General features: G+C 40.3%; 1 protein-coding gene across 22 annotated transcripts in view; it reads right to left on the bottom strand.

Moving 5' to 3' along the window:
* DST (dystonin) overlaps positions 1-15,760 on the bottom strand; it is a 519,362-nt gene that overhangs the window by 34,856 nt on the left and 468,746 nt on the right. For all 22 annotated transcript variants that reach the window (XM_061397801.1, XM_061397789.1, XM_061397783.1 and 19 more), the window contains 11 exons: positions 15,221-15,447; positions 13,621-13,743; positions 13,396-13,497; positions 11,306-11,407; positions 8,397-8,570; positions 7,931-8,086; positions 5,173-5,370; positions 4,714-4,842; positions 1,941-2,111; positions 961-1,116; positions 568-774 (listed from right to left, as the gene is read on the bottom strand). In XM_061397801.1, the coding sequence (XP_061253785.1) occupies positions 568-774; positions 961-1,116; positions 1,941-2,111; positions 4,714-4,842; positions 5,173-5,370; positions 7,931-8,086; positions 8,397-8,570; positions 11,306-11,407; positions 13,396-13,497; positions 13,621-13,743; positions 15,221-15,447 (1,745 nt within the window). The remainder of the gene's footprint in view (positions 1-567; positions 775-960; positions 1,117-1,940; positions 2,112-4,713; positions 4,843-5,172; positions 5,371-7,930; positions 8,087-8,396; positions 8,571-11,305; positions 11,408-13,395; positions 13,498-13,620; positions 13,744-15,220; positions 15,448-15,760) is intronic.

Here is a 15,760-nt window from a genome sequence, read left to right as displayed (position 1 = left end):
ATTAAAAAACCAGCCCCCCCAAGATTCAAACAGTTCATTTCAAAGTCGAATGGAGCGGTATCCAACCAGAGAAGAAAGGAAGGCTTGCCAACAAGTGCACAGACTGGGAGAGGAGAAGAGGACCCTGGTAGTAGCTCAGACCCAGAGCACACCTTCAGAAAGCTGCGTGGGGGCCCGTGGGGAGACAGCCTGGTTTTAGAGCTACACAGCCATAGCAGACTGCCTCACTCTGAGTGGATGCTGGAAGGACAAAGAAAACAAAGAGAACCAACAACAGAACTATGGAGGCTCTTTTCGAGCCCTGATGATAAGGGTCCATCAGTGAGATCAAGCTAAGATCAGTCCCTCCAAGGCTGATCCCCAGGGCTTGGGGCTGCTGCCAGCTCAGAAAGTGAAGTCATCCTCCAGACTCAGGCCACGCTCCTTGTAGGAAATAAACACCTTGGCCCCAGGCCATGACAGCTACACAAGGCACAGCCTGCCATAAAAGGACTTTAATAACATAGCATCCATTTAATAACCTAACCGAGTCACTGCCGAGTTCAGAGGATCTTTACAGAGGTTTACCTGCTTGGCCCTCTTCCTTGCTTCATCCAAAGATCTTCCTCTCTCCACTAAGCGCTGCACCACTTTCTCCCAGCGACTCTGTACGCTGATAAGCAGATTCTTAATGAGAACGACATCTTGCTTCTGACTGAAATATTTCAGGTGGGTTCCAGTTTTGTCCAGCTCTATGATCTGCTCTCGGTGAGAATTGACTTCATTGGCAAAGACCTTTCCAAAAAAGAAAAAAGCATGGTAAGGAAAAATGGATCTTGAAATGCTTCTGGGATGATGAGCTGGTCTCAAAGGACAAAAGACAGTAGTCAAACCACCAAATGTATGCTTTTCCCATTAAAACAGCCTGGTGTCTAAAAACGTCTGAGAGTTAAGTGCTCTACATCAGGGCTGCAGCTTTACCTTGTGTTCATCGATTTGAAACAAGACAGTGTCCAAGATCAGGCTGGGCCGGGAAGCCACGTTGAGGGTCTGCTCCGCCTGGGTGAGCCAGTTGATGAAGTCCTGGAGGGAGTTGTGGAACTCCATGGCCAAGGTGAGAGCCTCTTCCAGTTTAACCTGTAAAGACGGATTATTGAGCATTCTGTGGTATTCAAGGTGCTTTCCCCCAGTGTAACCACTCTCTGACAGATCTCCTTTCCATCCACGCTGTATTTCTGCATAATCTGTGTATTTCTGCATCTCTCCCAGACAGTTTTTGAATACTGGCTAACCCCCTTCAAGTAGAGTGAGAAGCATCTCACTGCAGGTAAAAAAGAATTTATATACACTAAAATTATGGCTTGGGAACAATCTGCAACAGAACATAATTACAAAGCAGAATGTAGAAAAAGAAAATTTGACATGCATACAACTCATTTTGGGGGTCAAAATACTATGAAATATATATACATTATGCTCTGTTGGTGAAGGCACATGATCTAGTATTCCAAGCCTATCATTTTTATATGATTAATATTTTTAATTCCCTCTCAAAGATTTCTGTTGCATAAGTGCCTATTTTTATATATACAATTCATTTCATTTTCTTGGTCTCCCTCCCCCTACCCCAAGCCTACATATGGCCTGCCTTTTGCTTAAAAAGTGTGATTAAAATTATTTAACCACTCAGAATTCAAGTGGTTCACAGGCTTAAACTATATCTAGTAACACTTGATCTATGATATACCTTTCTCTATCTGTGTCTGAATAGGCTCCTTCAACTCTGCTCTCCTATGTTAAGACAGAATACTATTTTCAGAACCCATTAATGTCCAAACGCATACAAAGAAAATTTAAACACGAGTCATTAAAAGTTCCACTGACGTTTTACTCAGAGATAAGGTCAGACTCATGCAACGAAACGGAGACATTCATTCTATAGTATTCATCAAGGCACATACTTTCCTTTCATTGAGCTTCGTTTCCACCGATTCCCACTTTTCTTTCAAGTTATTTATGTCTTGGTCAATATTTGTCTCTGCTGATTTGGGGCATCTTGCAAGCATCTGCTGGCCTTTCTGCATCAGATTCTTATATGTTTCTTCTTTAACATCAAAAGCAGCACAGATTTCCTAAATGGAGATATTCCCCCAAATTACATCACTTTTAAGACAACAAACTCTGAGTTCTTTTTCCACATTATCAATCCATCCAGCTCACAAATAACCCTGACACTCGAACTTTCTGCTATATTCAAAGAACACCTAACCGTACAGTCATACTGTTTCTACCAAGAAATCCTAGAAATGGGGCTATTGTCATCAATCTATCTCACATATGTCAATATTTTAAACTACTGCTACTACAAAAGGTTACAGTGTACAGTAACCAATCAGCTCTGTGACCCTGGGTGCATAACGTAACCTCAGAAAGCCTCAACTTCCTCTCTGTAAAATGGGTTCTCTAAGTCTCTCCCTGGGACATGAGACAGCAACTATGATATTTTTTGTATAACATAATTCTATGCTCAGAAGACTTACAGTGGATAGAAGGAAAGACCCAGTATAGTAAGACAAAAGTTGATGATTCAGACTTTGAAATCACAGAAGCCAGGCTTGTGGCCCTATGAATATAATATTCTTCTCTCGTATAACATTTTAAAAGTTTTCAACTAGAATGCAGTGTGTATCTTCTACAAAGAATATAAAAAATACTCCTTAAATGGATTCAGGATGGAAGATCAATGAAACAATAGTTGTATTCATGTAATAAATAAGACCAGTTCTATTCCATTGATTTGATTTAATATAAGTCAAACCATAGCTCTCACTGAAAAATTATATACTATCTAACACTTTCAATTTTATAATTTTAAAAATTGAGATACAGTCCATAAAAATCACCTTTTTAAAGTCTAGAAGTCAGTGTTTTAGTATATTCATAAGGATGTGTGACAATCACTACTAATTTTAGAACTTTATTGCCTCAACACTTTGTAATTTCTAAAACCTTAAGAAGTTCCTCTCTAAACATATTTATAGTATCATCTAAACATATTTACAAAAATCCCCCTCTAAACATATTTACAATATCATCTAATCAGAGCAAAGCTTCTAAATATTGCTAAATCTCAGGAAATAGTAATAGCACAAGTTTTCTAGGTTTCTTCACGTATAAGAGAACGAACTCAAAAGAACATGACTAAAACAGTATTATGAAAATCAGTGACTCTTTAGAATTCCTTAAATCATGGAATTTTATAATCTAGCAAATTATATCAGCAAATTCATTTTAAATATCCTACCCAAACCAGACATGATGATATGTGATATTTTTCTAAAATAAAATATTCTAAAGATAAGTCCTTTGCTTTCCAACTTTTCCTTTACATTCTTCTAAATTAACATTTAAAAAATAGCTGTTATTAGACAAACATCTCAAGCATGTTTGCTCAAGAATTCATTAAACTTATACTTGTTGGACTGTGACAGCTATGCAGGTACTTCTTGGGAAGTAAGGAGGTAACTGGAAGATGGCCAGATTTATGGAAAAGACAAGCACTCCCAAGTTAGTCAACTACTTTTTCAGTGAACAAATGAGTCCCCTGTGGCACCCAAAACCCAACATATAACAACAAAACCACATACACAATAATTTTCTAAAACAAGGAAAATAGACTCTAGAAAATTCTCTACTGGACTAACAGGATTCATTTTAACTGCTCACAGCCGCTGTGTAACAAATGTTACCTCTGCTGTATTTCTTCACAGCACCTACAGGATGGCACTTCCTCTCCAAATCATCAAATGCAAAATTATCCCCAATAAGTGCAGCTTTATTAGTAGGATTTTACAGTAACACGAGAATTACTAGAGAGGACAGATTTTCACAAACAATGGACCATTCCTTTTGCCAAACCCTTAAGTACTTCTGCTTTAATTTCTTAAGATGCTAACTGTAAGCATGAGAATATTAAAAAAGATTTATGATGCAAATTCATAAATATAAAAATTAAGAGGGTTAGTTTCCAACACCTGCAACACACTGCTTTCTCTTACAACTTTTGGAGTAGAATTACGATGGGAAATGAATAGGCAAGGATCAGAGACAGTCAAATGTTTCCATACTGCCATGATAGAAAGTCAGAATCTCAAGTTCATTATTTTTCTTCCTTATCCTTAAGATAGGACAGGGCTACAGTCTGAGTGGGAACAGCCTGCAGGCAAGAGGCACTGCTCGGGGACAGACAGTGAAAAACAAGCGTCCTCTTGTCCAAACCTGGTGGCTGTGAGGTTGAAGGCACTGCCCCACCAACGTTCAAAGGAGCAAATAAGTCACTCTGTCTTCACAGGACAAGAACACATCTTCTAGCCTTCTGTGAAACTCAGTGAGCATCTCATGTTCACAGCAATACTTTTTCAGTTCATTCTGATTCCTTTTGAGATTTTTCTTTTCACTCAAGGCACCACAGTTTAAAATTTACCCTATTACTATCCATAAAAGTTTATCATTTTATGGGGGAAGATTTGCTTCTAAAAAAATGCCTAAACTTCTAAAACCTGTTTTTCATATATTGACACACTACACTTTAAAACAGAGATTCTCAACCACTTACATTTCTGCTACAAAACTGGACAGCCTTTAAACCTTCACCTACGGTTTATTTACCACCAGGGCCTATAAAAATGGTCAATTTCTTAACCTGAGGCCAGAGCTGGAGGAAACAACAGTTACCAAGTGGGCATTGAGCTGCTCCCTGGCTGTTTCTGGTAAACCTCCCAGAGGCTTGGATGCTAACAGATGCCGCTCGGTGTCGGTCAACCACTGCTGCAGATCCTCAATTTCACCGTGGAACCCTTTGGCCTGGAGTGAGAGAGAGGTTCAAGACAGGTCCCAAATATGGTCACTTTGAAGCCACAAACAAAGCTTAAGCAGCCTGCTAAGCCTCGCCATGCACTCTGAACAACGGCAGGGGCCCCTGGACCACCTGCCCTTCTTCGTCAGGAGATCAGACCACCAGGCTAAGAGCTACAAAGCTGCCTTCTCTTCAGCTCTGCGCCTTTATCCCACTTATTTTTACTCCTCTCCCCAAGGTATAAAAACGAAACAGGGGTCTGAAATCCAGTCAGAGAAGGCCATGCCATCTTGATCTTGAAGACTACGGAAGGTTTCAAGATTTATCCCCTTATTCACCTGGCGCAAGGCAGCATCCAGCTGCTGCTTCCTTTGTTCTGTTTTTTCCAAAACATTTTGCCAGCGTTGATTCAAAACCTCCAGCTTGTTCTGAAGGCTGCTCGCTTCTTCTCCTGCACTTGATTCAATTAGGTCATTTCCTGCTTTATTCACGGCTTCCACAGTGGATTGATGAGCTAACACATCATTCTGGAGCACCTGAAAACATTCCAATAACACTATGTTTGCTAGTTTGTAATATACTATTATCGCTTCTAACGCAATTGTTTTATTTCCTGGTTAGGAAACCTTTTGAAATTAAAACATCATATACACAGAATTTTAATATTGTGAACTTTTTAAAATGGTGGACTTCTTTCCCCTTAGCTTTGCAGCTTTGATGAGTATTATTTTCAATCTACCAACATCCCCTGAAATGATTGTGGTGAGAACACTGCTTGTGCTTCCCATCAGAACAGCTTTGCAACTGATGACATTACCTAGAGATTATAGTTAAAAAACTCAAAAATATTCATTTGATTCAAGCTCATTTTAATTGAACTTAATTTCCATGTCTTGGGTAAACAACTTCAAACATATATTAATATACTGATATATATTTGAACATAAAATGAATACATTCCCATGTCTTACAATTAGTACTCTTAAAAAGTAAACAAATGATGATCATAGAATATTCTTTTATCATCTCAGGTTTTAAGGGTGCCAGAATTAACTCTTAAGTTGACAGGAACCCCAGGAGGCTCTACTATTAAAGGGAAAGAGATGTCACCATCCACTGGGAATGCATGAGCCCAGCACTCCATTTAGTTGTTCTCTTACTAGAAAATACACACGTAAAATGCCCACAGCAGACCCCAGTGCATAATACCTTCCTATTCTATTATCCGGTGGGAATATAAGGACAGATTAATAACACTTAGCTGCATTAACATGGACAAGAGTGGTAAGTGCAGAAAGCAACTGCAAGGCTAAAAGAATTTTAAAGAACAAATAACAGCTCAGGAATAGTTTCCTTTCATGAAGACTGTGCTATGTTTTTGGAAACCAGAAGAAATCTTCCTCTATTTTTAGCAAAAGTCTGTGACAATCCTTTTCTACACTCAGATGTGTGTTGCAAAGAAGAAGAGCACTGTGTGTTATCCTGGGTGGGATGTCCCACCCTGGGAACCCCAGATCAGGAGGATTTCAGCCAAGGGCACGAACCACCTGTGATCACTGTTCTCTGACTCCATTCACTCGGGTTCTAGGGCATCTGGCGAGGGAGGGTTTTTCAAAAGCTATAAAGTCAGCTGAGTAAGGAGTGATCTTTATAAGCAGCAGGTATTTTGATACAGTAACAGTAGGAGCCACTTTCAAAAGCTAAGAGCTCAATATTTTCATAATAAAAGCAAATGATAATTCTATAAAAGTCATTCTTATAAATGTTCGGAGTCCCACTATATAAGCCACGGCCTAGGAACCAGAGCACAAGGCAGGACAGAGATGAGAATATCCCCTCCCTTTCTCCAGGGAAAAACAGAAGAAAAATTTACATTAGGGAACAATTACTGCAAGGAAACACATAAGGGAAGAGGAATTAAGCAAGAATAATCAAAAACTGTACATCATGACCTTAAAGTCCTAGAAACCTATTATTTTAAAATGGTGTTAATATGTAAAATAATTAAATGTTTCAATATGAGAATCAAGGAAAACTTATTAAGATCAGGATAAGATACCACATAATGTGAATGTTAAAAGTTCTATGCTGCTGCTACTGCTAAGTTGCTTCAGTCATGTCCGACTCTGTGCGACCCCACAGATGGCAGCCCACCAGGCCCCGCCGTCCCTGGGATTCTCCAGGCAAGAACACTGGAGTGGGTTGCCCTTTCCTCCTCCAATGCATGAAAGTGAAAAGTGAAAGTGAAGTCGTCAGTTGTGTCCGACTCTTAGCGACCCCATGGACTGCAGCCTACCAGGCTCCTCTGTCCATGGGATTTTCCAGGCAAGAGTACTGGAGTGAGAGCCTGCTTAATGTCTGGGTCAACTCTACAGGGCATAACTTTTATTCATTAAACCTCATGACTTGACTAAGATGGATGGAATTTTCCACCAAGAATTATTAACCAGTGTCACAAAGATGACAAAAATATGAAACTCTTTTGCATATATCTCAAGGCAAACATTTTCCATTTATAAGCTTTCAATCAAGCACAGGAAATGTAAAAACTCTTCTCAACATAACAAACACTTTTAAAAGGCTAACTCTGAAAGAAAAAGACTACGAGATACAAAAAGCCAGTGAAAAGTAGAGAAAGAAACACAAGGATAAGCTCCAACATGATTAGAGAGATAGACAGAAATAGGCGACAAGCCTCAAAGCACAATGGAGACACGTGAAGGGAAGGGTGACCGGAGGGAACACACAATAGCCTGTAAGAAAACTGACTCGTCAGGCTGTTCTCAACTACTTGTAAAACGATGTCATCCAAGGACAGGGGTAATCAGAAATTTAAACCCTCCAGTGTTGGTCTCACAGCCCTCCTAAAATTTAGTCAGAAATTCCCCATTCTTGCTATTTTGGAGAATAACTACCTTGACCAATGAGAAAAACATTTTGACTATCATCTTTTAAGGAATGTGCTTATGTTGCAGATGTCAAATAGAAACTTGGGTCAAAACCATAAAATGCCTAAAAAAGAAACAGACCAGAAACATCTGGTGACCCTAGAAACGCAGAGAGAAGAAAACAGACAATGCAGTAACAGCCACATACGTGATGCTTGGCGAGTTCAATTTCGATGGCCTTGGGGTCTCCTCCAACAGGCTTCTGTTCGCCGAGCAAGCCCTCGGTGTGCGTGAGCCAGGCCAGCAGCTCGTCCAGGGCGTGCTGGAACTGCCCCAGCGCTAACAGGGCGCCCTCCAGCTTGTGCTGCAGACAGAGGGGTGGAAGATGATCAACCCACGTGTCCAACAGGACAGACGGCCCACGTTTATAAAACACAAGTGAACAAACGATTGCTCCATGCTGCAGAGGTCTACAGACAAAGCCAATGAACCCAATCACACATCCTCCTACATTTTAAGTTTGAAAAAAAATTCTTTTAATGGCATGAAAAGCAGGAAAAATTCTAAGGAAACAAGTGAATGTAAGGGTTTTCAAAGTTTGTATCCAGGAACACCTTATTTTACTTTTTAATAGTTATTTTACATTAATATACGACCTTGAAATTGGTATTTACCTGTCTGTTGATGATTCTCTCATCCAGACTGTCCCATATCAACTTCAGCTCCATCAGTGGGTCCTGAACAGTGTGTTTGTCACTTTCTTCTGTTACTTTCTTCAGCAGAAGCTCTGCCTGATGGTTCAGTCTCTCCATTTCTATCTGCTGTTGATATGCCTCTGACTTAAATTGCTGTTTTTTAAAAAAAGAGACATATAAGGAAAATTTGTCACACATCACTAACTTTTTAAACCAAAATTCTATGGGTCAGATCTTTATTCTAATTCATACTTCATATTGGGGAGGGCGGAAGAGGAATAAAAATCTAATACAGGGTTTACTGATTAAAAAAAAAAGGCATAGATAAAAGGAAATTTTCTCACACCTGAAACTAACGCAACATTGTAAATCAACTGTATTACAATATAAAATAAAAATTAATGTAAAAAATTAATCTTTTTCATTATTCAACATAATCTGATGAAAACAATGTTTTTATAGTTTGGTTATTTCACTTCTGTCTCCACAATAAAGAGCAAACAAATTTCAACGATGAACTTCTTTCAGTGTCTGATTACACATATTTAATAAATGTTTTGAAGCTACAGGAAAGAATAAAACAAAATATATATTTGCATATATGAAACCCAGGGGAAAAAATCTCTAACAAACTTAATTTCCTGCTCAAAGCATACATACATCTTGCATTCACTCAACATTGTATGTTTTCTGCAACCATGCTGTTCTGTTTTTTAATTATTATTATTCTTTTTCTCTTTGGCCGTGCTACGTAGCTTGTGGGATCTGTTTCCCGACCAGGGATCAGGGATCAAGCCCAGGCCCTGGCCGAGAGAGTGCTAAGTCCTAACCACTGGACTGCCAGGGAATTCCCTGCCATGCTGTGCTTATTAATATTTATTTATCCTATGGATCAACCAGTGATGACTCAGAATAACATTCCTCTCTCCTGGTGCTTAATGACATGTATGTAATCATCCTAGCTTTGCCAACTAATACAAGTTAGCCAGGGGTTACTTGTAATAGGAAACTGTCCTTTCATAAAGTATTGAGTTTAATCTCTAATAGTAAATAATTAAAGAGTAAATGATTAATGAGCTAAGCAGTCGCTTCCTTTTTTTCAAGCAAATTAAAATAATAATTAAAAGCAAAAGCACAGTGAACATTTGCTAGAGTCAAGGTGTTCTCAATAAACTTCTAAAGAAATTCACTTTATCCTCAACTAAGCTGGGGACACAGAAGTGAGAGCAGTTAGATAACACCATTTGGCTGGTAACTGGATTAAAGGGGGTGCAATTTCAGATACCTGATTCCAAGGCAACCACTCCACCTAGTCTGCTACATGCAAACCACTGAGACATATGTAAAATGCACAAACCCTGCACATCTGTAATTGTATATAAAGGATATCATGTGTTTACTACAGGGGCAGACAGTGAAAAAAAAATCACAATCTAATAATGATGGTAAGAGTAAAGTTCTCAAAAAGAAACAATTTTTTTTCTAACCAAAATATTCTATATCACACTCAGAGAGGAAAATGATACATTTCTAAAGCCAGATAGTAACTTTATGTGAAAATGTAGTAGCACTGATGGAAAGGGGCACGATGCCTCTGCAGAGGAAGACTTAAACCTCGGGAGGAAATACTGCCCCTACTTTGATAAAGGAGCATCAGTGGAGGAAATGGCCCAGCCATTTTCACAGCTGGAGATCAAGAGCCACAAAGGAAAAAAGATTACAAAGGAAAGCAGATGGGAAACAACAAATATCTACAGAACAAACATTTGGGGAAACACTGTGATCCCATCCACCCACAGGATCCTCCTTCGGCCTATTAGACTAACTGAATTATTCTGAACAAGGAAGAAAACAGAAGCGTTGCTGTATATGCATGTGTGTGTGTGTGTGTGTGTGTGTGTGTGTGCGTGCGTGTATGTGTGCATGCACACGCTCCCTCAGTTGTGTAAAACTCTTTGTGAACCCATGGACAGAAGTGTTGCTGTATGTGTGTGTGTGTGTGTGTGTGTGTGTGTACGCACACGCTCCCTCAGTTGTGTCAAACTCTTTGTGAACCCAGGGACTGGAGCCCGCCCGCCAGGCCCCTCTGTCCATGGAATTCTCCAGGCAAGAATACTGGTGGTCATTGCCACTTCCTTCTCCAGGGGATCTTCCTGACCCACGGATTGAACCTGTGTCTCCTGCACTGCAGGCAGATTCTTTACCCGCTAAGCCATCGGGGAAGCCAGTTTATGTATCAGTGACTACAGCATGCTACGGAATAATTCAGTTCTAAAATCTTTACAGTATAGTGTGTGAAAGTGTTAGTTGCTCAGTCGTGTGCGACTCTTTCTGACTCCACGGACTGTTGCCCGCCATGCCAGGCTCTTCTGTCCATGGGAATTTGCAGGCAAGAATACCGGAGTGGGTAGCCATTCCTTTCTCCAGTGGATCGTCCTGACCCAGGGATCAAACCCAGGTCTCCAGCACTGCAGGCGGATTCTTTACAGTCTGAGACACCAGGAAAGCCCAACAGTATAGTATACATAGGTAATATGTAAAACACCTTATCCTACTCTCAACATGAGGACGTCTGTAAGGCTATAAATCAAAATTTAAGAGTGCCTGCCACTTGGTATATAACATTTTAGTCTGCTTATCTGCATTTTCGAATTTTTCTATAATAAACCAGTATTGCTTTGGTAAGAAATACTACTAGTATTTTGTATCCTTTTATTGAATGAGCACTTATACACAGCTTATTAGGTGCAAGCACTATAGTAAACCAGTTACATAATCAAAATAAAGCACTTCAATTATGTAACATAGAAAAATCTGCACAAAGCGTCCCATGAATCAAGAACCTAAGAACGCAACGTGCCTGGTAGATTTCTCAGCCCTTACCATACCTTTAGCTCCTCAATCTGCTGCTTGACGGTTTCAAGATCCGTTCCAATTGGAGACATGGAAGCCAATTTGCCACCTGCGATATCTACCCAGTCAAATAATGCCTGAAAAACACACAAGGTCACATTATTATACAGTATATTTGAAGCTACTACACCACCTCAACTGTGAGAGAGAAGTATAATCATAAATCTATATATTAAGCAATGAGCCTGTTTTATAAAAAAAAAAGTAAGTGGCAATATACTGGAACAGTTATTCCAGATATGAAATAGATGAAATCTCCATTTTTGTATCCAAATTTGAAGAAGGAATTCTACCTCGAACAGAATCTTAGGATATCCAGAACTTTCAAGAAAAGTCTATTTGAAAAAAAGTTTTATAAAGTTACCACACAGAATAAAATTCTGTCCTCTTTTATGTCTGCCTAAAAGGCAGACTGCATAAATATACTGAAAGAAAAAGATTCAAACCCATCCTGTTGATTCAAATAATCAAGAAGTTGACTGCTAGGCACTTGAAACAATTTGTCTCAAGTAAACTCTTATGTATTATTTAGATTAGCATTAAAATCCTACACATATAATGATTAAGACCAGCATTATTAACTGCAAAAAAACCTGCAAAATCTCCTGTAATTCTTATTCTTTTTATGCAATATAAATATTCTAAAAAGGCTCTACTTACTTTTTCTTCAGGTACTGAATATACAAAATTATTGTGCCACTTAATGAAGTTGCCAGGACATACAGTCAGGGGGAAAAAACTTTGGAACAAGCCCTGAGAGGTTAAGCAACAATTTGGGAAACAAACTGTGTTTTACTTAACAATCAAGCTCTGAAACCTCTGGAGGGAGTGACTTTAGCTTTGGACACTGAGCTACATACAGTTCAGTGCCTCACTGCCCTTCATCCCCAAGGTGAGGCTACTGACCCAGGACCAGCGGGACCTCTGAAGGGCCTTGTTTTTCTATCAGTAGTGATGAGAGTAGCCTCAGTGTCCAGCTGGGACCTTGACCCCCGGGGCTATTGATGGCAGTGCCATCTCCAGCCCAGAGAGAGGACACAGTCCCAGGGACCCGCCAAACAGATGTGAGAATCACCCGCTGGCCACGCAGACAGAGCTGGAGCCTGACAGGTTACTGGCTGCTGATACCCAACCAATAAATGATCACACTGGTTTAAAAAGAAAGGCAGGAGAATGATAATAAGGTGTCCCTTGTGGTGAATTTTTAAAAATATATTTACAAGGTTCAAAATACTTCTCAGCTGGCATAAAGCCAGGCTTGTGATATTTATTTTTGTAAATTTAGAAATGAAGTGGCCTAGTCAAAGGGAAAAGATGTCCTCATCTGAGCTTTGCAAATAATATTCTCTTGGTGCTATGGAAATACTTAGGCCTTTTCCATATGGTTGGATGAAGGCTGAAGCCTTGTCAGGAAATGGAACAACGTTAAGGAAAATAGGGAGAGAAAGATCCCTGAGTTGGCTTAAACTGATAGGAGAATTTTTAATATAAAGAATAAACTAAAAAACTGGTTAGTGAACTGAATGAGAATCTGTGAGGGATGTGAAAAACAACCATTAAAAGGGATTATATACACAGAAAAGAAGAAAACACTTTTTACATGACTGATTATGACCTAATAAAATAGAAATCTATTTTAGTTCACCAGGAACACTGGCTTCAAATCACATTTCTTTATGTCTGACTTGAGCTACATACACTTGGTGATATTTTTAGACAGTGTTTACCCCTTTCATCTGACTCCACTCAACTCCAGGACAGAACTCAGACTCAGCTCCACTTCACTGTCTGGGGTTGAGACATTTATGAAAAATACTGTGACTTTCACCTTAAAAAGTTAAAATATTTTTTTTTCCAAAGTAAATTTCACTGAATGTGTGTAAAGGGGCGTCTATAAATCTGTATGTATCTCCAGTGTCAGAAATCTCTTTGAAAAGACACAGCACGAATCGAAGCAGGTGAGTTGACGGTATCACACCTGCAGCTACGGGGCAATACCAACGCGTGAATTTGTGAGCATCGTTTAATCTGAACCCTCCCCTCCAGCACACGCTGTAAGCCTTACCTGCAGTCCATCCTGGTACTGAACGGCAGTCTGCATCGCCTCCTCAAGTCTGTCTACCCGATCTTTCCAAGCTTTGTTGAGAGAATCCCATGCTGAATTTAGCTACAATGTAAATATCAGAACTCTTTCAGTGTCATATGGTAAATTTTCAACTACTATCAAACATGCTTTAATTAGCAAAATCCTTTTAAAAACCATCTGATGAGCTAGGAATGGGGGCTGTACCTCGTCTATACTTTTTTTGACAATGGGCTTGTCAGGCTCCCCACACGCAGCAATGAGTTCAGAACCGAGGTTAATAACCATGTCCAGCTCTTCCTGCAATCCATCTATCTCCTCCCTTATGACCTAGAATAAGAAATGGCAGCCTTAGTGTTTTAAGCCAAACCACAGTGAAACCAAAAAAATGCACACAGACATTAATGGCAGTTGTCTCTAGGAAACGGGATAAGAATCAATTTTTATTTTCTTTCCACCTGTTTTCTAAGTTTCTGCACTAAATTTTTTCAACAATAGAAAAACCAAGAACAAGTGTCCTTTGAAGGAACAAATGTCAAGTGTTTATTATAAAGACAATATTTAGGAAATAATTCCATGTAACACATAACAGAATAAGTTTTTTTAAAAAAATGTCAACAGTACTGAAAAGCATGAAAATATGTTTTGTCTTTTAAACCAATGAGTTTGGCAATACACACTTAAAACAGACACAAGTATAATATAACCTTAAAGACGTCACACAAATTAACGTATTTGCTTAGTTAGCAGGTGTAGAATAATCTAACTCTGGATTTTCAGTTTTATCCTAGGACACGTAAAGTACAAAAACAAAACAAAACCTATGACGGAAATGCCAATTCATGTTCCTGTATGGCAAAACCATCACAATATCGTAAAGCAACTATCCTCCAGTTAAAATAAATAATTAAAAAATAAAACAAATACTTGTTTTTTAAAAAAAAGTATATGCACTAATCTATCTTTGCTTTCATTTTCTTGGTTAACTACATTTATTCATTCAAGATGCATTTATTGACCACGGATGAACCAAGCCCCACACCAGGCATCGGAGACACAGGGAGAAGGGGCTCCAAGTCCATCAGGAAAGACAGAGGAACCGCCAACAGGAAGTCACCCTCTGCAGTCTTGGGAGTGAGGGGAGTGCTATGGGAACAGACTGACTCAGCTGAGTATACGAGAGGGTGGAGGGTGACAATCCACCCGAGCCTCGGAGTCTGAGTGAGATTCACCAGAGGCGTGTCAGGAGAGGCATCCCAGGGTGAGGAAACAAAATGTGCAAAATGCAGATGCTAGAAAGAACAAAGCTGCTTTGGAGAAGGAGCTGGGGAAAGGAGAGGAGAAAAAGGTGGCTTTGGAAACATAGGCCTGGGCTAGGCTGGGGTGGAAAGGGCTGATCCCATGTTCCAGGTGACCTGGATACTGGGTAATGGATGCAATCCTCCAAGGGCTTCTGAAGCCGCAGGACAGCAAGAGCGGGTCTAGAGGACAATGGGCAGTAAGCTTAGAGGCTGGAGGGAGAGAGACTGCAGGTGGGGCTGCCTCTCAGATTCCTTTTGTAGACAAAAAGGACATGACAAGGCCCAGCAGTGAGGCAGAAGCAGTGGGGATGGAGAGAAACTTTCTAAATACACATTCTCCAAGGGAAACCTGAGGGGGGACTCTTTCCCGTACTACATCCTGTGCATTCCACTTTCAGAGTCAAGTATCAGTCTTAACAGCATAATTCCAAATATTTACACTAAAGGAACCCAGCATTCACGCCGCTACGCCTTGTTCTCTTAACTTTAAGGGAGACTCGGCTCACCTCCGCTGCTTCCTGCTGCTGCTTCACCACAGAGGGGTCGATGCCCGGGTCCTCCAGGTCGCGGATGAAGTCCTGCGTGTCTTTCGTGGTGACCACCAGGGACAGGTGATCACACCAGAACTTCTCCGCCAGCTCCATCACATCCAGCAGCTTGGCCTCCCGCTCCTCCACCAGCACGTGGATGTTCTCCCAGATGAACACCATCTGGTCGAGCTTATCCTGAACAGCTACGAGCAGAAGAGTATCGAGAAGACACACTTCCTTATCAAAAAAGCACAACTTTCTAGCTCACACAGGAATCACAATTCTGTCTGCCAAGGATCTAAACCTGGGCCAAATGTGGGTTGAGCCCATCTAGTGGGTATCCCCGGGCCCAGTGGCCTTTCCAGACAAATGCAGTTCACGAGGGTGTCCTGTTCCTTATGAACCAAGTCCTCCTGACACAGGACAATGCTCAGAGGCACCGGAGCTCAGGGGAGACCTGAGTTCACCGAGGCTGGCCCTACTTCCTAAAGAGGTTTAGTCTATTCTTTATGCTCT

Source organism: Bos javanicus, chromosome 23, assembly GCF_032452875.1.
Source record: "Bos javanicus breed banteng chromosome 23, ARS-OSU_banteng_1.0, whole genome shotgun sequence".
Lineage (NCBI taxonomy): Eukaryota > Metazoa > Chordata > Mammalia > Artiodactyla > Bovidae > Bos > Bos javanicus.
The sequence above is the reverse complement of the archived record's forward strand: the minus strand, read 5'-3'. Positions and strand labels throughout refer to the sequence as shown.